Source organism: Oenanthe melanoleuca, chromosome 2 (assembly GCF_029582105.1).
Source record: "Oenanthe melanoleuca isolate GR-GAL-2019-014 chromosome 2, OMel1.0, whole genome shotgun sequence".
Lineage (NCBI taxonomy): Eukaryota > Metazoa > Chordata > Aves > Passeriformes > Muscicapidae > Oenanthe > Oenanthe melanoleuca.
In genome coordinates, this window is record NC_079335.1 from 46,249,032 (window position 1) to 46,275,445 (window position 26,414).

General features: G+C 38.8%; 1 protein-coding gene across 3 annotated transcripts in view; it reads left to right on the top strand.

The window, feature by feature from the left end:
- Window positions 1–26,414, top strand: part of TMEM241 (transmembrane protein 241) — a 55,635-nt gene that overhangs the window by 11,996 nt on the left and 17,225 nt on the right. The window contains exons 5-14 of one of the 3 annotated variants that reach the window (XR_008839947.1): window positions 2,184–2,261; window positions 3,659–3,684; window positions 5,373–5,424; window positions 6,549–6,597; window positions 8,645–8,690; window positions 9,623–9,658; window positions 15,646–15,680; window positions 16,993–17,062; window positions 19,160–19,253; window positions 19,666–19,714. Coding sequence is in view for 2 of the 3 variants with exons in the window: in XM_056485727.1 (XP_056341702.1) it covers window positions 2,184–2,261; window positions 3,659–3,684; window positions 5,373–5,424; window positions 6,549–6,597; window positions 8,645–8,690; window positions 9,623–9,658; window positions 15,646–15,680; window positions 16,993–17,062; window positions 19,160–19,253 (486 nt within the window). In the remaining variant the exon portion in view is untranslated. The remainder of the gene's footprint in view (window positions 1–2,183; window positions 2,262–3,658; window positions 3,685–5,372; window positions 5,425–6,548; window positions 6,598–8,644; window positions 8,691–9,622; window positions 9,659–15,645; window positions 15,681–16,992; window positions 17,063–19,159; window positions 19,254–19,665; window positions 19,715–26,414) is intronic. The other 2 variants (XM_056485728.1, XM_056485727.1) reach the window with 2 other exon arrangements.

Consider the following 26,414-nt stretch of genomic DNA (forward strand, 5'->3'; position numbering starts at 1 on the left):
TTTCACTGGCCTTCTTTGGTGTGAGCTAAGCAAAGTCCCCTAAGGAAAGCCCTGTCTGGAAGCACCAATAAAGCCTTGGCAGCAGCATCTTTTCTGCTTGCTCACCTGGGTGGTGGAGGAGCTAAGAATCTCATCCTCTCTTTCTTCTCACCCCCTGGTCATCCTGAAAGTTACTGTATTTACCTCCTGTTCCTGCTGTGGTCATTCATCAGTGAACTGCACTGGAGTGGCAGAGGGGCTGTGAAGAGTTTTGATTTGTATCCCAAACCTTTCTTAAAGTGCATCTCACATTTCTTAATGGCTTTTGTTGTACATGAATGGGGATTTAGAGACCTAATTCTGTGGCCATTTTACAAGGCAAGACAAAAGGACAAGAAGTGTTAAGCCATAATTATTATGTGCTGCCTTGTACTGGAGCTAAATTCAATCCTACATAGAAGCTTTACTTATAATAACTTTGTGTAAAACCATTTTATGACATAGTGAGAATGAAAGTGGACTCTCCCAAACTCATATGCTCAACAGCATATTTTAATTAAGTGGGTTTATTCCTAAAGCAGAAATTATGTGTACTTTTATTACAAAATCCAAGGGGACCCACTTTCAAACACTCCTGTATACTGGCAAAACTACAACTTTAATCTCTGTTTGTGCCTCTTCCCAGAGGTGCTGGCAATCTCCCCAGACCAAGGATTCAGGGCTAGAACTGGAGGAGGACTGCTTAGCTCTGGACTGTGATGATTAAAAAAAGTATGCAGAGTCATGAGGGGAGATTTGTGCAGAGTCTATTCACCCTGCTGCCCAAACAGTAAACCTTTCTTTTCATAAGCATTAAGCTCACTCACAAATTTAAGAAATACTTGCATCAAAGGCAATAGACATATGGAGAAGGTTAAGTGGGCTAGGCAAACTGGAGCCATCATTGGCTCCAAAACACATTTGGAAGAGCCAAAAGCAGAAGAGAGGAAAGAAAACCTAAAATATTGGCTTTCACAAAGGGAAGAATGTAAATTCTGCTGTCAACTTGTTTATGGGTATTTCTTGTATTTCCTATTACTGTGTCAAGCTCAGAGTACTTTTATGTTAAATACCTCTGGGGTTATGTTCTCAGTTATCCAGTAATAGGGTTGAGAATTGGTATTCTGTACCAGTGAAGCTGGGTCCAACAGCTTCATACCAGTTGTGTTTGTGTGATTTTCATTCTTATTTCGGTGCAAATGTTGCAGCTATGGATCCACCCCAGTTGTAATTATGACTCCAAATGTTTAATGAGCAATGCTTATCTGGCTTTATGTTAAAGAAAAGGAAATTACAGAAAATCTGTGAAGTCACATATGAGAGATATTTGCTGCTTATATCACCTGATACTTAAAAGCTTGGACATCACTGAGAAATTAATTCATTCTCTGTGATTTAAATACTGTACACAAGTGGGGAAATTCTGCTTCCTAAAATGGCTTAGTCTTTAGATTATCTTAATCAGAGCAGAGAATTGCTTCTGTTTCAACTGTCTGAGAGCCCGTGGATCTGATTTGGAGGAAGTACTATGAACCACTATTTCTGGTTGGGTTTGCCTGGGGCAATGGGTGTTTGATTCATCATTATTATCATTGGGGTTTGTTTCTTAATGATTTCATGTTGGGATGGTGTCCAGATACCTCAGTGGGTATAATTTCAACATCATTTGTGTATGAATGATTGCAGTTCTATCCTAATTTTGGGCAGCTCTTCCTAGCAGCAACTGAAAGCAATCACCTAAAATCATCTTGCCCACAATTCTGTTGCTAGGAGTCACACTGTATTCTTAGTACCAACAGACAGAGATGGGACAATAAATGAGAACTACTTACTGTGGAAACTGAAGATTCTGGATCAGAGAGGGGAAGCTAGAGGCATAAACCTGGAGCAAATCTCACTGGGGTAGCTGATTACAAACAAACTGACAGCACTCAGCAGTGGGAGACACAGCAAGCAGCACTGCAGCAGAGTCTGCACTTAAACATGCCTGTGCTCATGTGCCGGTGATTAGAATGGGTCAAGTCTCTTTTAGGTGATGTGGCATGGGTTTCCAGCTTCAAAAACAAAACCCCAACCACAGACATATGTCTTTAGGAAGAGTGCCCCTTCCTATGTGTGTGACAGCTCTGGGTTGATTTGAGTCTTTTGTTCTCTCCCCATGGCAGCCAATCCCAGTGTTCCTCACTGTGCACAACGCAGCAGAAGTCATAACCTGTGGTTTCCAGAAGTTTGTGCAGAAAGAGGTAATTGATCTATCAGTCAAGGTAACTCCTGTGATAGAATTGCCCCAGAACAAGATATCTAATTTCTCTTAGTACAGGCAGTAGTGCCATGTGCTTTTCTAGACTCACTGTAATAGCTACTCATTAATGAGACCCAGAGAGAGCTTTTTGCTGTTGGCAAGTATCTATACTGATGTTTCCTTTTCCCCTTTAGTTGATGAAACACTGCAAATACATATCACCAGCCTGATCTGCATTTTTAAGACTGGCTTGACCCTGCTTGTTTTTTCCTTTTAAAAATTAATATTCCTTCTCTCTCATGATCCACATAAAAAGCTCATTGTTTGAGCTGGGAGGAACGAGGACTATGGCCTTAGATCTAATCAGCATAATAGATCTTGTGTATTCTATGATTACAGATAGGTCACATAAAATGCAGGAGGAATGGTGCATTTTTGAATTTGTTTTGAATACCTGAGATTCTGCCCCTATGAAAGTCATGAGAATAACTCCTGCACCCTTTTGTAGGAGCTAGGGGTTTTTTTCTCACAAACTGCATTAAGGAGCATTTTTTTTCCCACTTTTTTTCTTTTTCTTTTTTTTTTTTTTTTTTTTTTAATGTTTTTCTAACTGATTACAGAGTTGCTGTGTGAGCTAACACTGTGAAATCATTAATCACAAAGTTTTTTCTACAGTGGCCTCTGGCTTGATGTGAAAGGCATCTTCCATTCATTATAACTGTTTTCTGTGTAGAAGACAGATAAATGAGTGTTTACTTCATCATAACAAACAGAAGAGATCACTAAGGTTATGCCTAAGGGACATAGCAGTGTGTACCATGGCATATCCCTGTGTCATTGTCCTCTGATTAGTGTCCCTGTCAAAGTGTTTCATATTTTCCTTCTATATCACAAGTTTTAGACTCTTCTCTTTAAAAACAAAAGCACTACAGACAAGGATAATGCAAACACAGGGCTAACTGGAAGCTTCTCAGGAATAATTTCATATGAAAGAACTGGGAAAATTTAATGAGTTTAGACCAATACTGATTTGTATGAAGTAGTACCTAATTAGGAAAGCTCAATATTTGAGTACTTTTGTTACACTGTTTTGGTGTCATTCAAGTCAAGTTTGAAGAGCAGGTATAAAGTTCATGCCTGGTTTTAGGTTTACTTGCTGGTAAGTAATCTGAAAATATAAATCAGGGTTAAATAGGCTGATCCATAATCCTGATTCTTCTTTATCAAATTAAATTTGCTAAGCAGTGCTCAAATTTTGAATGCTGCTCATTGAAGTTTTAATGTGTGTGGTGCAGTAAGATCAGCTTTATCACTTTCCAGTTTTTGAAAGGAGAAAACACTATTTAACCATTTTAATAATTAAATTTTAATGTTTTAATCATACTTTCTTTTTTACAGCAGACCTCTCTTCTGAAAGTCTGTAGGTAAGCTTTTAAAACTACTCAGATTCAGATTCAGACATGTTTTGGCTCCAGCTTCTGTATTTGCTTCAGATAATGGCACACCAAAACAATGAAGAATGTAAGGCACATTCCTGTGGGTGGTGAGCCTAAATTGCAACATAGGGCTAATTAAATATTTTTAATATTTTTTAAACAATTGCTTGAATAGTTTGATATGTTTTTTTCTCCTTACAAAAATGAAATTAATGAAAAACAGTGGTCATAACAATGCTTTTGAAAAGGTTTGGAACTTCCAGTGGATAATCGTAAACAGTAACAGAAAGATAATTAGTGTGTTAGAAAGTTATAGAAAATTCCCTTCCTTAGAAATGAAAGGTACATGAGATCCATTTCTGTTAGAATCATTCATAGTGAGGTGGGGTCAGTCTCTTCTCTCAAATGAAGGGACAAGAGGAAGTGGCCTTTAATAGCATCAGGGGAGATTCAGATTGGATATTAGGAAAAAAAATCACTATAAGAATGGTTTGGCATTGGAATAAATTTCCCAGGGCTGTGGTGGTGGAGTCACCATCTCTGGAAGTGTTCAGGAGTTGTCTGGATGTGCAACTGGGGATATGGTTTAGGGTGATTATGGTGGCACTGGGTTGACAGCTGGACAGATGATCTTGAAGGTCTCTTCCAGCCTTGATGATTTTGTGATTCTGTGATATTAAGCTGCACAACTATCAACCCTTGTTGGCCCTGGTTAATTAGGCTTCAAAAAGGAAATGAAAAGGGACAAAGAGAAGTCAAACAGTCATGTAAAAATTTTGATTCTATGCCTCCACATGCCCTTGAAGAATGGATATTTGTTGTCTTCCACATCCTGTAATCTTTTAACAGTACTTTAGAATGGATGATGTTGGGTTATTACTCAGTGTACTTAGAGGAATTATCTTCCTAATTTTTTCCTGCTTTTTCCATTATCTGACTTACTGTGGCCTTGTCTTCACCACTGGATTATTGTCAAGGATACACATTTTTTTATAATCTTTATTCTCTCTTTTCCCATGCCCTTACAGAGTAGGAAAACAAGCTGCAAAACCAAGTGTATGTTAATGTTAATAGTGACAGTCCACAGAAATTCCACATCAGTGTATTCCTTGTAGCTTGAAGAAATACTGACCCAGCCACAGGTTAAGAATTTATTTAGCCTAAGTCAGAGGTCTAGCAGAGGATTGTGCTGTCCTTAAAACATTTCTAGTGCAACACCAGTCACTTCCACCTTGCTCTGTGCTCTGGAGTAACAATGTCACTTGTAATGGAGTCACGTCTGCTGGAATTGCTGTAACAGGCAATGAATTCATCTTAGTGAAAGAAGTTTTTGGTAGCCATTCAGACAGAAATTGGAGATCCTGACTTTCTGAAAAAGCCTATAGAAGCCAAATGGCTAGTGGAGAAAAATATTCTCTACCAAAACAAATTGTATTTGTCACTTCTGAGGCATTTTGTGCTGCTTCTCTTCTCATAAAATTTTGCTGTGCACAAGTTGTGAAGAATGCATAATGTAAAAATTTTGATGGCAGAAATTACTTTTTAAATATGGAATAAGAAAATTAAACAAGTGAAGTGTCAGTGTAATATTGACTAAATTGCCTCTCCTTTGCTGAGAGTACAAATCCAGGTTGAAAACTTTTGATCTTGGTCTTTTTTCTTTTTCTTCTCCACAGTGTGCTGTTCCTCCTGGCAGCAGCAGTGTGCCTTCCTTTGTGTGACACACAGGTGAGCTCTGCTTTGTAAAGCAGCTCTAGCTAGGTCTTGATGCTTGACATCTTGTTAGCATATGAGGGATGCAGCTTTTACTGGTAAGCTAGAGTAGGATTCCTGCAAGGGAATTGTAAATGTTTCCTCTTGCTGTGTTGTAGTCTTGCTGGGTTGATTGTATTTGCATCATGGTAAAACCTCTGAGCAGGGTGGACATACAGCTCTTTGGTGAAGTTGGTGGCTGGAGAAACCACAATTTTACTTCCTAAGAGGGCTTACAGCAAATCACTTAGATTTGAATTAATTGTGTGTACTTTCAGGAGTTTCCTGAATTAGTTTTGTATTCACTGTACACACTTTCTGTAGCTACCTGAGAAGGAAAGGAGATACCTGCAGAGAGTGCTCCATCCAGCAAAGATCTATTCATTGGAGATTCTCCTTAGGAAAGCTGCTTCCTTGCTTTAGATACCTCAATTAATATCAGAAGTCAGAAGAGTCTGGCACTTGTCTGGACACATCTGATCAAACGTGGCCATTGGAAGTGTTGCACCTGCACTAGCTCTTGTCATGGTCCATGGTGCAGAGCAGGATCTGGTGCATAATTCTTCTCACCTGAAAGCAGACATCTAAAATATGCCAGGCGAATTCCTCAAAAATGTTTGGTTTTCCCTATTGATTGGGAAGGGGCCCTACTTTGCTCAGACAAATGTCTGTTTGAAGCTCTCTTTTGGATACTCTGTTTAGTTGGAACCTTGGGGAGAGACTGCTGAGTAGCTGCAGAGGCTCAGGGGGGAAGGGAGGCAAGACAAAAACCCTTGTGATGGTTCTCTGATTGTCTTGCCCATCCCTGATTGCCTATACAAGACAAAATAGGCTGGGGTCCATATGCTCAGACTGCTTAAATTGATGTACACATCTGAAATAAATTATCCTTGCTGACAGCCTGCATAATTGGCATATGCCAGGTTTCTGAGTGTAACAGGAAGAATTTCAGCCTTCCTAGTCTTCTTTAGTCATTTTCCCTTTCCTTTTAGCACAGCTCCCACTCACTGTACTTGCTTTGCACAGCTAACTGCAGGGAAATTGCAATATGTATGTTTACATGATGGTGCTTTTATTTATGTAGACGTTCTTTATTGCAGTTTGATCCAAATGGATACTTATGGGCTCTAATTCACTTGATCTGTCTTGGTAAGTAATTTTCTTCTAGAAAAAGAATTAGGAAGAGTAAATGTGTTGGAGAAACCAGCTTTATTATGAAGTTACTGATATTTGAGACTTTATATGTAAGAAGCACTTGGAAAGAATGAAGATCAGTAAATATAAGAAAGTGCATTCTTTTTAAAGCTTTTATGCTGAAAACAAGAATAGAACAAACTGCATATTGCAGTCTGTTAACAGTGGATGAAAAAGTGCACAGACAATTTTAATCAGCATTAAGCTTTTCTGGTTGTTTTTTGTTGGTTGCCTACTGAGAGTCACTTCTTTCTGAGTGGAGAAGAGACATGAAAAAAAAAAAACAATGAAAAAACAAGCAATAATTTTTACTTGGAGCTCTATTGCACACACAGATTTTGTTTAAAAACTGACAAAAATATACTAAAATATCATGGACTAGGTTCCCAAAGGAAGGATGTTGAAATGTTGGGGTTTTTAGACAATTATATGCAATTTTAAAAAAATTTAACAATGAGTTGCATAACCTATCAGGTTTTCTTTTGTCTTTTTTTTCAGACCAAATGTTGATTTGGATAAATTATAGTTGTTCTCTGAAAAGCTAGAAACAGTCAGACCAGAAAATCTGAAGAAAACAAGAATAGTAATATAGAACTAGGAGTTTTTTGTCTTTTGGAGTATTTTGGTGGGTAACAAGGGACTTGTATTTGATTCTTATCTGTCCTATATACTGAGTGAGTGACTCATTCATATGTTAAGTCTTGTCTGCAGATTAGGGATGATTCCTTCTTTATTTCTTCTATTCATGCAGTAAAATTTTCAGGGCAGAGGTAATATGTTTATATATATTCCTGTCTGAGGAGGTCTAGAGATCCCCATCTGAAATGTTAACATACAGATAAGAAATAGTTATGCTATTTTTTGAGAAATATTATATGGTAAACATTTGCTCATTTTTATAAAAGTAAAAGCTATGGATTTTCCACTTCAAATACTTTTTTGCTATGATGAGTGATGTTTTTGCTTTCTCAAAGCCAAGGAGTCCCATTTGTAAAGCAGTGCTTGGCCATGGTGGTGGAAAATTGCTTCATGAGTCTTCAGAATATTTCATTTGTATGTTTGAAATGTGTAGGAAGTGTCAACATAATGTTTATGCTCAAAATATAGCTGCCTTCCATTTCTCTTGGTTTCAAGGATTGTTGATATTGCTATTGGGAGTTATTTGTGTAATTAGATTTCCTATCAACTGAAATGAAGGTGCTACGAGAAAGGGCAAACAGATGAACTTACTGCCTAGTAAATCAAAGCAGAGCATTACAGAAAGGATGTGTGTTCTGCCCTTCAGCTTGTGTAGTGGAGGCAGAATTGAGGATATCTGTTTCATAGTGTTCTTCTGGATTTACTTTTCATATTCTGCTTTTCTCTGTCAATCAAAAATATTAGCCCAAAGCCTTGAAGAACGGGTCTGAAAAAATAGATCCTGCAAGTGTGTAATTTCTTCCTTGAGTGCTCAGATCTTTACCCAGGATGGAAATTGAAGCTAACAAGAGGTGGATGGACGGGCCAACAATGTAAAGGACCTGGAGACCCTAGAGCTGAGAGAACTTTGAATAAGAAAGATGGCTCAGAGCCAACAGCTCTATATGTAGATGAACGTATATATTATAGAACTTAGCCCCAAAATGATGTGGGCTGAAGAAGCCATTCTGTGACACTTTTCTGTATATATTTACACACAAAACCATGTAGACACACACAAACACAACACACACACACACACACACACACACACAATCCCTCCTTTGTTGTTGCTGTGAGCTAGAACATGTCTCATCCTCAGAAGGACAAGCAGAACCAAAAAGCATGACTGTGCTCAGAGCTGATAGCACTTTGAAAACCATTAATGTGAAGCAATAGGTTCATTTTACTCATGGTTTAGAAATCCTTTGTGCTGTGTTGCTAAACTGTAGTTCAGAGGGGTTCCATGTCTGCTAGTACCAAGCCAAACATGTTTGTCAGAATGATTGCATTATGTGGTAATTACACGTCATCTCAATTACAGGGGCTTACAAAGTATTTCACAAGTTGTGGAAACCTGGATCTTTAAGGTAATGTGTTTTCTTATTCTTTTATCAAGAGAGATGACTGTGATGCAGAGAGCTCTGCATGATCAGCAGGAGATGGGCCACTCCTGGTTAATCATTAATGACTTCTCTTGAAAAATGAGCCTTATTTATTGTTGCTAACAACAGCACTGGTTATTGATAGTTATACTGCTAACTGGAACATTGAATTAAACAGTGTATTATCCCAGGGTGATGACTCAGCCCTAGAAAAAGAACCCCTAATTACTGGTACAGGTGTTAAGAGGAAATGTTAGTCTGTGTTCCCGTAGAAAGCTGTATGGTGTGAATCTGTCAGTATCTCCCTTTGTGAGACAGTCTCAGAAGTGCTCAGCAGCTGGTGACTTACCACAGGATGGGAATAGCTGAGTACCTTAAACACCTTGAAAACTTGCACTAATCCCATGTGCATGTTGGAACTGCAGCCACAAAATAGAAGTCTTGGAATCAGGTGGAATTTCATGTTCACAGTGTCTGTAATCTGCAGTTTTCTTTATGGATGGAGACATACAGCACTGCATATGATGTATAACATTCATGCATGGATGAGCTTATTTATTTCAAAACCTTTTCCATCTCTGGTTAAAAGGTTGATATTTTAATCAGTCTCACTTTGTCTTCACTTTAAATGAAACTGACAGTAACAACAGAAACAATGTGAGGATCCTGGGCAAATTAATATGTTGGTTGATTGATAATTTATTGGTGTTGATAAAAATATAATGTATTATGTTTATAATGTATATAATTATACTATAATGTCAGTATTACCCAATAATAACCTTATTATATATATATATAAATTAATATAATGTAATATTACATCATTACTGTATATTACTGCTTAATATACTCATCTGTTACACCAAATGAAATGCATTGCTAAAAATAACTTTTTTCTTTGCCTCCTCTCCCAGTGATCTGGACCAACAGTACATCAACTATGTATTCAGGTAAAATGAATAAGTCTTTGATACACCATAGCTGGTTTTATGTGGTATATGTTTTCCTTTTCAACCATGCCTTGTTGAAGAAACAGCTACCACTACTTAAATATATTTATTTAGCAGGACATTCACTGAAAGAACAGTGCTAAGCTGAATGGCTTAGCAGCTGAATTTTTTTGGCTCCAGTTGTAGATGGACATGCCAATATACACCTGAGGAGGTAACAAGGTGTTAATTATGAATTTTTAAATCACCACGTGCAGAACTGATCTATCAATTCCAGAAATAATATTTACAGAGTAACTCCCTGGCAATACCCACTTCAGAAAATAAAACTTGTACAAAATTGCCAGAAGAGGAGGTAGTGATTACAGAAGTACTGTGTGGAAAGAACATGAGCAATAATTGATTGTTCAGAGCATTATTAGTGGGATTGAGTAATTCTGCCTTTCAGTTGTTTTTCTGATTTGGAGATATAAGTGTGGCTTGTTATTTTGTAGCTAGTGAAAGAATCTGAGTCACTGACCAGATTCCCCTGCTTTTTAAAATCCAGTCCTTTCTTCAAAGAGCTGCAAACCAGGACATTCAGGATACATGGCTTCTGCTGGGTTTTTGTGAGGCTTTATTTCAAGTAAGGCATCTAGAGACTTGATTCAGTTCTCTTCCATCCTTGATCACATGTAATATATATTGGCCTCTTTTCTTGGGTTCATACCTAAAGTCATTTGGGAGCACTATGAAGTATGAATAATAACTTCAAAGAAAATCCTTCTGTGGTCAGAAGGAATGAAAGAGGGAGCAGAAGTTGGGAATAAACATAATAAAAGTGAAGATGTTCTAGTCTATTTGATTAGATGGATATATGCTCTTTCTGACCACATGAAAGGTAGGAGTACATCAGGGACACCAGTGTAGGACAGTTGGTTTCCTTCAATTCCCATTTATCTTGTGAGCACTGTCAATAAGATAACATTGTGTATCTCCTTCTCTCTTAGTCCATTCAAATCTCTTATTTACATAATTAAGTAATGCAGCCCTTTGCTTTTGCTTTTATGATTCACCAGGGTCCCTTTAATGGACAATATCAGTATGGGTATCAGTTTGCTTGAAGTAGGCTTGTTGTTTTCCATCTACTATTAAGTGCAAAGCAAATCAATTTTACACAAAGAAGGTAGATGTGTTTATTGAAATTTTGGAAGAATTAGTCATGGAATTTACAAATATGCTGCCATACGCAGAAATAACTTATGAAGTCTGGAATGGGATGTAGCTACTTCTCTATATGGAGGGGAAATCATGAACCAAGCAGTAAAAAGAATTGATTTTTTGTTTGGCAGCTGCCTGACTGTCTCTCAGTTGTCCTTTTAGTTGAAGATTGCATCTAGGCCTGAACATTTAAATTCAGATTTTTGCCGAAGTCTTAATTTTTCAGCATTGATTGAAAAATCAGGGCTGGTTTGCTTCTCTGTTAGTTCATGATCTTGTTCCTTTGAAGTCTGTGAACTTGTGTCCAGCAGAGAGCAGGAGTCCCACATTACATGGAAAGTATGACAATTTATTTGGAAGCTTTTGAAAGGGAGAAACTTCTCGCTAAGGAACTGTGAATTGCAGTGGTGTATGTATCTTAGAACTGTTCTTTTCACAGACTGACAAGCAATCCAACAATGTATTTGTGCCAATTGGAGGATGGCTATTTTCAGCATCTGTTTAAGAGCAAAAATTTGTTGCCCAATCTTCCACAGTTTTTCCCCAAGAAGAGGCTTGAAGGTCAGCATAGCTCACAAGATGATGGTGCAAAGCGACTTGCTGGAAAACAGGTGGCTTAAGGGAGGTGGCAAACTGGATGCTTATTTATTTGGCTTGGATCTGTGTATATCTCTATGTCTATGTGTCTGTATGTCTATATATTTCTATGTTAGAGGAGCTCACAGTCCACAGTATTTGGATCTCATCTTCCCTAGGGAAAATAAGCAGCACCATGGACAATGGGATAAGTGACATCTGAATTATTTTAGAGTTTTGTTTTGTCAAAACAGCTCGCGTTGTTTGAAAGGGTGTAAAATTTGGCAGAAGCTCTCTGCTCATCCTTGTGGCACCATGATGTGCCACCTCAGTGTCTAATGGGGCTAAAACCTTTCTGCTGCAGAAAGCAGTGGCAGAGTTTGTCTCTGTGTGAGACCTCTGCCCATGTAGTTATCTCGGAGATCACTGCCACTTCCCAAATCTGGTTAAAGATGTTCAGTGTGAGAGTTGTGTGGAGCTGTACACACAGGTTTACTGCACAAACTTAATTTCTGTAGAAAACAATCCAAACTATTTTAAATATCACTGACTAAAGGAATGTTCTCTGAATGAGCACTAACTCCTCATGCAGCTCTGGGTCAGAATTACTGCAGACATGGATTATCTCTGTCAGAGGGTGCCCAGCACTAAGTTTTGTGATTTAGAAAGTGTTAAGATATATGCTGCTTCCTCTTCTCAGGCCTTTTCAAGGATTGTTCTGACCCTGACAGCATCCCAGGACAGGACAGTATAATGTGTACTGGAGGCCTTGTCTATACAAGCATGATTGTATGTTTCTATGATTTAGGAAGGAATTTGCTAGTGTGGCATCAGTGCAACTTTCTCCTCTTAATACTATTATCAATAGGTCTTTAAAGCTCCTTATTTCTAACCTAGATCAGACAGCTGACATGCAGCTGTGTAGGCACACACTGCCCTGGGCAGCCTATTCCAATGCTTGATTCCAAAGTCTTTTAGTGAAGAAATGTTTCCTAACATATAGGAAAAATGCATAGATTATTGTAATAGAGGTTGTTCAAAGTGTTTCTCAGTTCAGTATGAAAGCACAGTTGTACTCTACTGAGTATAGAGACTGCCTGCATGGAGCAGATGAAAAGATCTGCCACAAATTACTGGATGTTAGAATCTACCAATATGTTATAGTACAAATAAATATATATATAAAAGAAGGCTCTGTTGGATGCTGCCAGAAGTGCAACTGAAATGAGCAGTCTCCTAACATATGCTGTCCTTACACACCATGCACTGTTTCTTGTTTTAAAATCTGGAACAGTTTGGGAGAAAAGAGCACCCTAAGCAAATGTACATGAATGGGAACTTTCCAGAATCAAACAGATCTGAAGAAATATTTGCTGATGTTGAAAGTCTGGCATTCTTCTCACTTCATCACTTCCAACATGATTATTCAATGGCTTTTAAAAAGGGACCCAGGCCAGGAACAAGTGTAGGAGGGAAAGCAGAGCTGTGCTATGCAGAGAAGGGAGGGGTCATGTTGCTTCTCAGTGCCCAGCCCCATCCAGTTCATCCCTCTCCCTTGTGTTTAAGCATCTGGGGCAGAGAGGAAGAGAAGAGGGTCAAGATCCTGCCTCTAATCCTCCAATCCTCTTGATCCCACCCCTTTTTTTAAACTGCAGTATTGTATTTCTCTGTACTCTGATTTCTGCTTTAGTGTTCTACTTCCTAGTGGCTTTTTTTTCATGTAATCTTACATTTTCTTTTATTCCTTTTTGTTCCCCCACTTTTTAATCAAAGGAGGAGCCAGATTTCTCCTCCTTAGCTGGTAAGGGGTAGCATGAGGGGAGGGGTAGTAATGCTTGCCTGGCATGGTAAGGGAAACATAAATGTCTTAGAAACAGGTTGTAGCTCATCTTGGGCTTTCTCCTATGCTGAGGCAGGTAGAGAATTTTTACTTCTTGTGAAGAATATGCAAGAAAATTTTGGTACATCCCAATATCTGTCCCTGTCTGAAATTTGTTCACAAAGGCATGCCTAGATGGCCTAGCAGTAAGGAGAAAACAGATACAGGAGAATTTTAAATGGTGAATAAATGGCACTGACAAAGGTATGAGGTAAAGGCTCCACTCTATGCAGCAAAACTACATCTGGCTTCTGGAAGAGCTGCTAATCTGCCACTTTTGTGAACTAAAAATGCTGCAGTCGATTTTCTGCAATAGGGGAGGGCAGCTTTGCAGGCATAAATTGCTGTTCTTGCTGACAAAACCTCTTTTGAGCCAGAAAGGAAACCACGAGTGACCAAGCCCTCAGTATTGAGTACTGGGGGAAAAAGAGAGGAGCAGAGAAATCCGGTGCAGGGAATTTGTTTTTGCTGCAGCCTCATATCCAGGCTGTCCTGCTAGAAACCTCTGAATCCCTAATCTGGTTTTTACAGCATCATCATGCCTTTTTTACTGATGCTTCATTCAGAGCAGAGCTACAGAGCAGCTGTAATGCCATCTAATCCATCTGCCCTGCACTTCACAATTTAGGTTTTCTTTTCTCCTGTTGTTTTGCTTGGAGCAAAACCTGGGGTGGCTGTTAGGGTTATCAATTACTCTTGGTTACAGAAGGAAGTTTCTCTCTGTCTATTTCCCAATCTCAGTGGGTTTTTGTTTAAAATACAATAATTCAACAGGAAAGTGGAGAAACATGGTTTAGCCCTATTTCTCATCGCTGATGATGCAGTTTCACTTGCCCTGTCAGTCTCCTGTTTTCTCTGTTATTGTGTCAAAAGCAGTAGACTTTTGCTTCCTATTCTGTCTTTACCAGGAAACTGAGGAATGGGGACTGTTTATTGTGAATTACTCTTGGCATCCCTTTACAGGGAGAGCACCCATGTGTGGGGAGGAGGGGTAGGGCAGATTACCTATTGTAAGTGATCTGCTTTGCCTTGTTTAATACCTTTGTGGCAATAACATCTTTTAAAAACATGTATAAATATTGAGAATGTGAACATACTGTACCATGTGATGCCTTTCAAAGACTTATAAAATGTGAAGCCTAAACACTTTCCTCCTTCAGCCTACTGTGTTCCACAGCTGATTTCAGTGACAAGCTTCCCCCAGGGTTTCCTTGGCCGTGGTATTTCCATGCTCTTTGCAGCTCCTTTTGCTGCAGGTGACTCTGAATGATGCTGGGTTCCACCAAAGCTTGCCAAGGGCAGGTCACCAAGCATGGAAGCTTGGTTGTGCAGAGAGCTGGGACCAGCTGTGAGTGAGCAGGTTTGGAAATGGTAGCTGTGTTAACACTGGAAAAGGGAGTTGGCCTGGAATGTTTGAGCATTCATAACATTAATGAATGCCTTTTTACCTCTGTAAGTGCAGTGCTTGCTGCTTATCAAGAAGCAAACTCAATTTTCTTCTTCTCCCACTTGTCCTTAGTGCTTGTCATGGGTGTATGTTGGTAGCTGGAAGAAGCTGTAGCTCTGCAGATGTCCATGCTTATCTCTTTTCACAGCACCCCAAAATGTTTCTGTAGCCTTCTAACCCTAGAAGCAATTTGGAATAAATAATTTGGAAAAAAAAAAAGAAAAAAAAAAAAAAAGAGAAATTTGCAAGAATAATCAGTAACATCAAAAAAGGCTCTGTACAACCTATACTGCAAATTCCAAAGGGTAAGGTCTTTGTAAGACCTCAGAAAACTTCAGTGATAATACTTCAGATAAAGAACAGGTTTTCTTGTTCACTTGTATCTGAGAAGTGTGAATCATTTGGGCTGGTACTTGGTTTTATTTTCAGGTGTTTTTAAACTCATCTAATTGCAATATTCACCATAAGATGGAACAACAACCATACATTGCAACTTACATGGTTTAAAAATGGGACAGAAGGAAAAAACTTCTTTACTAGGAAGGTAGACTGGCCCTGGGATAAATTACCCAGAGAGGTGTGGGATCTCTATGCTGGTAAGTTTTTGAGACACACCTTTTTGAGGCAGAACCAGAGGGCATGATCAAATATTTGTGATATTCCTGCTTCAAGTCAGAAATTTTATTAAGTGATCCCAGGCATTCCTTTCCAATCAATTTTTGTTTTCTTTTAATTGATATTTGTGTCTCAGTTATTCTACTTCACTGGAATAAGTTTCACTACAAAAAAACAAACACAAACTTGTCAATTTATAGTCTTCAGCCCATGTCATAGATTCTGTAGAATCAATTTTTTTTTTTAATTTTTTTTTTTTTTATTTTTTAGTGTAGTGCTGTTGGCCTCTGCATCCCATCCAGCAGGTAAAGTGAACTGATTTCTTCCTTTTTTAGATTTCCATGTTGCTTTTGCTTTCTATGCATGTTTTTAGAGACCAAACCCTTAGGATTTTAGCCCTGAATATGACCAATAATACATTATCATGTAGAAAGAGAAGAGAAGGGTATATAACTTAGTGTATGTTGCATGATATTTTCCAATACAATTCTTAGTTGTCCTTTGCAAACAAGCAGTATGGGACAGACAACAAAGAACACTTTTTGAGGTGATGCATGGCAAAGAACAAGGGTTCCCTAAGTCAACATGTCCCCTTCAGTGCAATGTGCCAGCAGTCCATATAGAACTGAGTTTCCTTCTCTGCATTGTCCTCAGTGCTATGCAGAGTTTTTGTTTTGTTGCTTTAACATGGGTCCCTTTGCTTGGGCCCATGGCAGGATTTGAAGGAGCAGCACATCAGGTGGTAGAAATGGAGAAATTTAGTATTTTATGGTGGCTAATATTCGTACCTTCCGGTGTGTTCATAATTAGGTGGGTAAAGATGATAATTTGTTGCTTTCATTTGACATTTGTTCAGCAAAAAAAAACAAAACAAAACAAAAAAAACCAACCAAACAAACAAAAAAAAAAAACAACAAAAAACCAAAGAAGAAAGCATTAAAGCATTTAAAGAAAGATAAATTCCCTCTTTTCTGGTGGTGCAGATTGTGTATATAGGAAAACCCCACCAGGATAGACATGCATGTTAAGCCAAACAGTCCTGCATTTCAAAAAGTGAAAGATGAAGCTTCATGCAAATCTGCACAGCTGAAGCCCAGGGAACTCCTGGAATTGCCACAACAGCAACCAAGGCCCAGGTTCCTGGAAATGCAAGTACTCGAGAGCTCTACTTAGAGCTAGGAGAACTATTTAAACCTCTCGACATGCTCTGTGTCACAGAGTTCAAATGCCAGAGGGGGAAGCAGCCACTGAATGTCTGTGTTTCCTGTTGTTTTGGTAGGAGCCATCACAGGCTGTGTAATAGAATAAGTGGGTAGGATACATGTCTGTCCACTGGCAACTGTTGCCTTAAACAGGACCTTCTGAATAATGGCAAAGAACACTCTTAGGTATCCTTTTTCCCTTTTGCAACCAAAGGCAAGAGTTGGCTAGGAGCAAGGTCAGAGAGAAATCATTAAACACACCAGAAATGTGGAAAGCATCATAAATGAAAAGTCAGCCAGCTGTAAAGGCTCAAAAGAATGTTAAACTAGTAATGTTCATGTAATTGCAGTTCCATTGCTTGTAACAGTAGGTAATTTTTTTCCCACCTACTGAGTGTATTGCTTTGTCCCTCAGGTGATCTCTTCAGTGCCTTGGATTTTCCATTCCTGTACTTCTACAGGTTTCATAGCAGCTGCTGTGCCAGGTAACCTCTCTATAACAGGCCATGCAAATGTTTTCAAAATAGGAGATTCAATTGACTTCCAGCCTATACTCTCAGTTAAAAAATTTGTAGAACATAAAGTATTACTTATACTAGTTTCTGCTGCCATAAGCCAGTAGAATTGCAAAGAATAAATCTTTACATGTCTGTGGATATACATTTGGTGGCCTGAGATTCAAATGTGCTGAAAGTATATGTTTCCTTGAGTGAGTGCATTCTGATCACCAGAGTTCCCAGTCACCAGTAAAATTATGTTTACCCAATGTAGTAAAGCTTTTTTTTAGCATCTCTTGAATGAAGTTAGATTAGCCCAAACTTGCTGTTTGCAGCAATTACTAGGTATTAGTCTTCAGCAGTACATGGATGTATTGGATTTATTTTCCTGTACATCTTGTTATTTGGCAGAATGCTGTTTTGGATAAAAAGGAAAAGCTTTAACAAGCATTCCATTATTTTCAGTAGCAAAAGTTCACTGCAAATTGGCATAATTCTCACAGGACAACATAAATATGTTTCCCATATATCTTAATTTTTAAAGAAATCTCATCTTTTCCCCCCAGTCTTTTACCAAATTAAGGTATCTTTTTAAGAGGGGGAAAAAAAGATATTTTCATGCTAACTAATGGCAAAAATATTTCCTGATAGGGATTTTCTGATTTGTATCTAGATTTTCTGTTGAAAGGGCATATTGAGAATGATTGTTAAATAATTTCCAATGCACATAGGTTTTTGTTATATTTTTCCAAGTGCAGTCTATCCACACTACAAGTAACTTGCAATTAAGCATTCTGTAGATAGGTGAAATCTATTTTTCTTGAAATTGAGGTCTAACTGCAGACACTAATGGATATCTGTCTAGCCCAGATATTCTTCTCATTCCCTTCATTAGAACTTTACCCCCATGGTAGCTTCCCACTTTCAGTGCATGTGTAGTAGATAGCACTGTGCACTACAGGAAGGGGAAGGGAATGGTTAGATGGAGAAACAAACATCTCAGTTGCTCTCCTACATTTTATAATCTAGTGTCCTTGTAGATATGTGGGATTTGGAGGAAAATCTGTGCAATGTAAGGTAAGGGCAATTCATGAAACTAAATCTGCTGCCTCTGCAGAATGTCTGAAACATCAGAAGTGAGGTGCAAAGTGTTCCCTTTATTTAATGAAATAAATTGGTGTTAATTGTAGTATCAATATTTTAGATGTTATAATTCACTGTTTCACTTTTTTCACTTCCCACAGCACTTTGTAATCTCTTATGCCTCACAGTAATTTGTGCCTTACAGGTTTCAAAGTCCCTTTCTGTTCCCTGACTGCTGGTTTACACTGTCCCACTGGTTCACAATCAGTGGGTTGTACATATGTCACAAGTGAAACAAAATCCAGAGCCAAACCTCATAAACTCCATAAAGTCTGGTGAGATGTGGAACAGAATTTCCTTAAGGGTAGTCTTGGCTAGAGGAGTGCTGGGGACTGCTGTCCTATAATATTTAAGAATCAAAATTATCTTAATTGTCAGCAGAAAACTTTGGAGTATCCTGTTCCCAGCACTACTGGGAATTTGTTTGTTATACAGTAAAGAATCTATTTGTTATACAGTAAAGATGTATTTGACTTCCTAATTGGAATTTAGGCTTCATGAAGTTTAAACAGCTTGAGAGCTTCAGGCAGAAACTTTCCAGTGGTTATTTTTTCAGTTCAAGGCTCTGTGGAGGTTGAAGTGAGTTAGTTGCCAAATATGTGTGGTTCCTGCTGAAATTAGCATTGCTGTTATTCAGAGCCATTTCAATGCCTGAAATTAATATTTCACCTCATGTTTTCAATAATCTCTACTTTTCTGATTACACAAGTGCATTACAGACCAGCCATAAGAGTGGCTGACTTACTTTATTCAGATTTTAGTCACTGACTGAACAAAACCCTAGATGTACTGGACATAATGTAAGCTTCTTGTCCACCAGCTTTCTTTTTACAAATGGGCTTAACACTGCGGTTCTTCATTAGGAAATCCAAGGTGCCTGTAAGAGGTTGTTTAGTTGAAATTAAGAAATTTTCATTAACAAGCTTTTCCCATCCCTTGCAGTGGACTGTTGGGATTCTTTCTGATGTTGCACACAGTGAAGCTAAAAAGCAGCACAACCTCAGGGCAATATGCAGCCTGGAGTTTCCTTGCAAAGGTAAGAGAAAGACCCTCACAGGAACACAGTGGATCTGTGCATCTCCCAGGAGAACTGAGGAATTTCTCCATCTCTATAGTTTCTCTTGCTATTCCTCCTTGATGTTTTCTTGGTCCTGTCTGTGCAACCTGCACACAGAGCTAAGGCAACAAATATCAGGTGTGTAATATCCTAGGATCATTATCTGAGATGAAATACTGTGTATAAACTGAGTTTAATAGAACTGGGATGATTATTGCAGCTAAGGATTTGGAGTACTGAATCCCAGTAATACAAACCTATATTTTTCTAAGGAGAATACTCCTTCTGTGAGTGTGTGCACCAGCCATTGTTTACAGTGTGTTTCCTGAGCCAAGAGTTACAACTAATTCCCTGAAGTTCAATACCAGAACTCTCACTATTTTTGTTGCAGGAGAATGCTGAGGATGTAATTTGCCTTGACATTGCCACGATTTTTGATGGTATGTCCCACAATGTTATTATATAGAAATTAGAGTGCTACAATCTGGATAGGCACACACCTAGATGGGTAAAAAAATGGTTGGAGAATCAGGTTCAGAAGGTAGAGGTTAATGATTCCTACTCTAACTGGAGTCTTGTGACAAGTGGAGTGGCACAGGGATCTGTCCTGGGTCCTTTCCTATTTATTATCTTCACTGAAGAATGAGAAGTAAGAGAGTGCACTCATATTTCCAAGGGACACCAGACTGGAAGGATAGGGCTGTCTTCCAGAGGGATCTGGACAGGCTGGAGGAATGGGCCAACAGAAATCTCAGAAAATTCATCAAGGGCAGCTGTGAAGCCCTGCACATGGGGAGGAAAGGTCAGTGGCAATAATAGAGCCTGAGGACTGCACAACTGGGAAGCAACTCTGTGGAAAAAAACCCTGAGAATTTAGTAGGCAGCAAGCAGGACATGAAGCAGCACTGTGCCCTAGCAGTTAAAAAACCCCAAAGTATCCTGGGCTGTATTTATAATAGGATAGACAGTAAAGTAGTGGAAGTGATCATGACCCTCTCCTCAGAATTTCTTAGTCAACATCTGGAATAAGGAGCCTTGTTTTAGGCACCTCAGTACAGGGAAGATATTGATAAACTGGAGTGAGTTTGGCAGAAGGTTGCCAGGAAGGTCAGGGGACTGGATCACTTGAATTTTGGGGAGTGGCTGCTGGACCACCAGGCTTGTTCAGCCTGGAAGAGGGACACCTTTGGGGGCACTTAAGAAACAGCAGCCACCCAGTAGCTATGGAGAAATCACCCAGAAGACAGATCCAGGCTATTCACAGTGCTGTGTAGGGGTGTGTAAAGTAAACAGAGAGGTTCATATTAGGTACAAGGGAAAATTTTTTCACCCCAAGGACAAGTCAGGCAAGGGCAGAGGTTGCCCAGGAAGGCTGTGCTGTTTCCTTCTTTGAAGGTTTACACGACCCAACTGGATAAAGCCTTAAGCAACTCAGTCTGACCTCCTGAGGTCCATTCCTTCTGGAATTATCCTATGATCTGTTGATCTAGGTTCTGGCTGTACTTGATTTAAGCTATTAACAACTCAGTTTTTCAACTATCCATAGTGAAAGCAGTAAAAAGAGCTTGTCAGGCTCCTTTTCCCTGGTTAGATTTTACTTTGTTTCATCACTTTCAGCTAGACCACAACCTTCTGATGTGGTTTGTGATCTCACCTTTCCTACCACAGTGAATGAAGCTGTTACACTGTAAATCCCCCAAACCGTAGATTTACATAGTATGCTTCTTTTGAAACTGTAGTCAAATCAGTCTGTTTTATTGGGATAACAGGAGTGGAGTGATATGAATTGGTTTGTGCTTTGCAAGCTGTTCCTCACTGTACAAGTCACATGGTGTTTCTCACTAGTTTGAGTTTCTTCCAAACATTCTGACTGTGCAGATTTTAGTACCTTAGCTTTCTTATTGCTCCTTGGTAGCAAAGTCAACTGATCTAAAACTTGCTCTTGAGTATTTTTTTTGGTTGTTGTTGTTTTTGTTGTTTTGGTTTTGTTTAACACTATGAGTTGGAGATTGGAATAGCTGGCTCTGTTAGTGGGTGTTGTGAATGAGGGTAAATGGTTTTACATGTGGTATTTATGACCTACTGGAAAAAAATGCAGGCAAAGATGTGTTGTGAAATATATTTTAAGCAGATTTGGGCCTGTCCCAGCTGAAGTGGATCAGAGCCATAAAGTCTGGACTGGATCAAAGTTTTCCCAGAGTTCAAGGGTTTCTAGATTTGTGGGGATTTGGCCACCTCTAGACCTAAGTGACACAAACTTTGTTCTAGCCACTGCTGTCAATGATATTTTGTGCCTTCATAGCAACTAAAAACTTGTCACTGTGTCACTGGCAGAATTAATCTGTTCTTTAGCCTTAAAAGTGTGTGTTTTTTAATGCACATGGTTTAATTATCTTGCTTGGAAGGGTTTTGTAAGAGAGTAATTAGTCCTTTTCCTGTTGTAGCTTCTAACCCAGCGCTCAAATTATGTATCTTATCTTGAGTTTGAAGAGGGCAATAATAATGAAGACATGAGATCTTTCTGTAGCACTGGTAATTTTATCAACACTAGTAGTGTTTCTAATGTCTTCCACTTGTGTTTTAAAGCTTGCTTTGTGACTTGTTTTAAAGTTCCACCTCACCTATCTAAGGATGCATGAGGAGCATGGAGGAACTGCTGCTCTAAGTGCTGATATGCAGCTGACTTGGGGTTAGAAGTCAGTGAATGCTTGAAAAGTTTAGAAGCACTGTACATCAGTTTTAGAACAGGAATCAAAGCAGAGACAGACACAGACAAGCAGAAAACAAGAGCTGAATTGGAGCTTGTCTTACCTTGTATCTACAAGGAATTATAGACTGATGTACTGTGTAGTTAAGATTTTAGTTCCATCTGTCTGATCATTAATGCTGCTTCCTGCAGGTGTTTGAAAATGTTAAAACTATGTACTGATCCAGCTCAGCATTGCCCAGGTATGAGGGCTGTGTCAGTCACATCTTAAATCATTGTAAGTGCAGAAAAGCAGTGTTTAACTAGCACTGTAAAAATCTGTTTAAATCTAAGTGTCTGGCTCCCTTAACAAAAAAAAAAAAAAAAAAAAAAAAAAGGAAGGAAGTTAATGTGGATAAAGAATAAAGATAGAAAGTATTTGTATCTGGACTTGCAGAATGGGATCCAGTGGAAAAAAAAAAAAAAAAACGCCTCTGGTCACAACAACAGCTTTGCGCTCCCACATGAGCATTTTTCTTGGATTGAGTAGTGCCCTAGATCATCCTCTTAATCTCTCAGACTGACTGGAGTTTTCACCAGCAGTTGGAAAGGAGCAGCGTTTGAGGCCAGAATATGTTTATCTTGCAAATGAGCCAAGAAAGGAGAATGCTGTAGTCCTCAGACAGCAGCACAGGCCTCTGGGGAGGTGCAGGGAATCGGAAAATCTGTTTTCCATTTGGATGCTTTGTACCTATATGTGACTGATGAGCTGGGGCTGAGATCGTTGTCACAGCTTCATTTCCAATAAATTAACTGTGAGATCTGATCGGCTCTGCTTTGCACGTCCAAGGACACATTCCTTGTGAAGCTCACATATTTGGCCTCCCTGCCCTCTAATTTTTCATTCACTTAAAAAACTGGAGCTGGGTTGTAACTTGTTATGATCTTTACTTTGGCTGTGGCAACTTAATCAATGCATGAGATTTTTAAATTCTTCCCTGTAATGATTTCTGACAGCTTTCATGTCAGAGCATTGCTTTGTAGAGAGACAGATAAGCACAGGTTTCATCTGTGTATAAAGTCCTGTGTGATAATTATAGTGACAAATGCTCTCTGCACTTTTTCTGTGAAAGCAAGTAGTGTATGTGTTAGTCCTATCTGTATAAATTCCTGAGAAATTAAAAAAAAAAATCAGTGATCTGTATTTAAAAGAAGAAGTTTCTAAGAGGTCCAAAAATATGAAATGCTTTGTCATAGCCTTGCACAGATTTAATCCCCAGAAGAGCAAGGATTTGAAGCTGTACTGAGATTTCTTCTTTTAATTTGAAAGCTGTGCTAGTATCATGGGTCTTGTACTGGAAAGAAAAAACTGGAGATGCTCATAAATCCAGACAGAAGCATCTGGTGAGAATGCTAATGAGCTCTAACAGTGCTGTCAGTGAGTTTGTTTTGATTAAGGTTGCCAATCTATATCTGGTGATGAAGGCTGTTAGGGTCTCTAAAAGTTAAGTAGCAGAAATAATTTAGATCATTAATAGAATGGAAAACTTCAGCAAGATACTGGTTACTTATGAATTTATATTCCCATATCATATTTAGTGTTATCCTAATAAACTTGTAGTAGGGAATTCAGCTTGTTTCCAGTGGGAACCAATTGAAGCAGCTTGTTAGAAACATGAAGAAAAAAAGGGAAGGTCAGTGGATTTTGAATTCTTTTTCTTCCTCCCTTACCTGAAGAAAGGAAATTGAATAACTGAAATTAAGTTGCATTGAGGTTTACGCTGATTTTCCAATGCATGGGTTGGAAGGAAATATAGAATAATCAGATCAAGAGTATGCAACTATTTTCTGTATAAACATCCCAGGCACTATTATGTAATCTATAATTTATCTAAGCAGTGTTGGAGGCTCCCTAATACATAAAAGCATCCTCTGACAGCTGCTTTGGTTCCTTGTTTGTTAACCTTAGATGTGTATGCCCCAGGTCATCCTGTGTTTAATGCTGGCTGCCAGACATTGCGAAAGCAGTTTTGCAGAAGTGTCTGAAAGCATCTCTTATCTGTGGGTTCTGTGTACCAAGTGTACTTACACCCCAGAAGGTTTAGTCTTCCCCTCAAATATATAGGGTCTGTTTAGAATCCCTCCTGCTATTCAGAATGACTCCTGTAGGCTTGGATTTTATATTTTGTGTCTGTGTTTTCGTTTCTTTGCTCCCCATGGTGTCTTGAAGGGAATGGGTAGACTAGATCTCTCTTCATGCCAGTGCAAAAATAATTGATGATATCCATCTTAATGGATGGGAAAGTACTGATGTTTTTATTAAAGCAGAAATTCTCTTTTTTTCTGCTTCTCATAAAATGGAGAGGCCACAGCTGCAGGTCTTCTGGGGCTCTTAGCCAGGTTATGCTCACTGCACCTCTCTTCACAAATAGCATTTCACATGAGAATTTCATCTGCTGTAATTCCAGGGGCAAACCTACCAAGAGAAATAAAACAAGCTCATGCTTTTCACATTGTTGCAAACTTAAAGACTCTGCCAAAACATGTGCTTCAATTTGTATACCTCTTAATTCCTCTCTCACTGCTGTTTAGCATGCAAGTGCTAGAAAATATTCTGCTGGAAGCTATTTGCTTGCAGGAAATTTAAAAAGGAGTCTTGCCATGGGTACCTTCTGAAGTAAATGTCTCTCCCTTGTTCTTCTCTATTCATCCATTATGTCTCTCTTAATGGAACAAGATTCTGGAATTAAAAAGTCTGTTTAAAATTTTGATATGTATATCATAACTAGAAAAAGAATGTGTTTGGTTTTCTGGAACTTGCCACTTGGTTATATTGTAGACTGAAGTAGTGTCTTTGCATGCTGCTGGCTCAGGCAAAAGTGACAGTGAGATTCTTGGCTGAAAATCCCATTGCTTTCTTGGCTTATACCTCATAAAGCTTTAGGCAAAAATGTCATAAACTCCCACTGAAGTTCCATAAACACAATGCGTTTTCATTCGGCAAAGATCCTGCACTTCACGCAAGACTGTCTCAAGATCTCTGCTCACCCAACCTGGAAAAACTTTGGCTTGCAGCTGCAAGTCAAAGCCCTGGGAGAGAGAGGGAGATTTCTGTCCTGGACCCATCTGGACTCTACTGGCAGGAGCTCTTTGTGGCACCAAAGTGGTTAGAAGTGCATCTCTAATCTGAGAGAGGGAGGTTCTGTGACCTTGAAGTTTTCAAGGATTTCAAGAATGGGTTCATGAAAGTAGAATTGCACTTGCTCCATCTATATACCTTGTGCACTGTTATGCATGTAGATGTGCACATATATATGGATGAAGACACTTAAAAATGGTAAAAATCCTTATTGCTTTGTGATTGGTCCTCTCTGTATGAAATATGTACATTTATTCTTGCTACAAATAGTTGACTCCTGTGAGTCACCATGGGGACTATGCAAGTACCTTGGAAGAGAAAAATGTGTTTCTCAGCTGAGCTTCAAGCAGAGAAGACAGTCAATGTGAACTTCACTGCATTGTAAGGGTCTGTAAAACCTTTCTGCTGAAACCTTAAAAATACCGGGTTTTGAGTAGTTTCCATGGAGACAGCTTCATAGTTATGTTGTAGCAGCCAACACTAATTGCACCATATAATTGCTGGGGAGACATCAGTCTCCATAACAACTTCATTGTGTGCTGCATGGCCACTAAGCTAAGTGACACAGGCTCCCTGGGGCACTGTTGCAATTTAAGGAAGCTGTCTTGTAAGAACAGCTGAGACTTGTTGGAGATTTTGAATCACCAGGTAATGGAAAATTTTAATATTGTGAGAGTGGTGTAAATGGCTGAAATTGTGTATCCACTGAAAAAGCCAGCTTTTTGGGCATGTCATGGTCACACAAAGTTATGTGTTGTGACTTGGGGGTGGTACTGCAGCACAATTTTCAGCTGTGCTTAATATAATAAACAGTCTCAGCAGACATTAACTTTGAGCCCTAAGAGATGCTCTGAAATAATTTGTTTCCTTTCATTTATTATGATATTCATTTGAAGTGTATATTTGGTACTGGTGTATTCTTTAATGTAAATGATATAAATGTAAAGGCAGAACCATGAGCTTGGAGTGTGTTTTTGGAAGATACTTTTTAGTTCCTAGCCTTGACAAACCATCTCTATATGTACAGTACAGAATGACAATTCAAAAGTAAATTTTTTCGAATCTAACAGAATTTTGAGTTGCAGAGAATGCAGGTTTATTTGTTCCTCTGCATAATAGATTCGTAGTCTTCCATGTTTTTATTTAGTCTCCTGGAGCTGCTAGCATATGGAGAGCTGGGGCTGGGAGATGAATCATTATTGTGACAAAGAGAAGTCAAAAGAATGAGAACTGTTTTGGAAGTCATTTCCGTTGCTAATGCACTGATGTAAATGCCAAAATTACATGGGAGAGCTGTGCACTCTGTAACAAACCA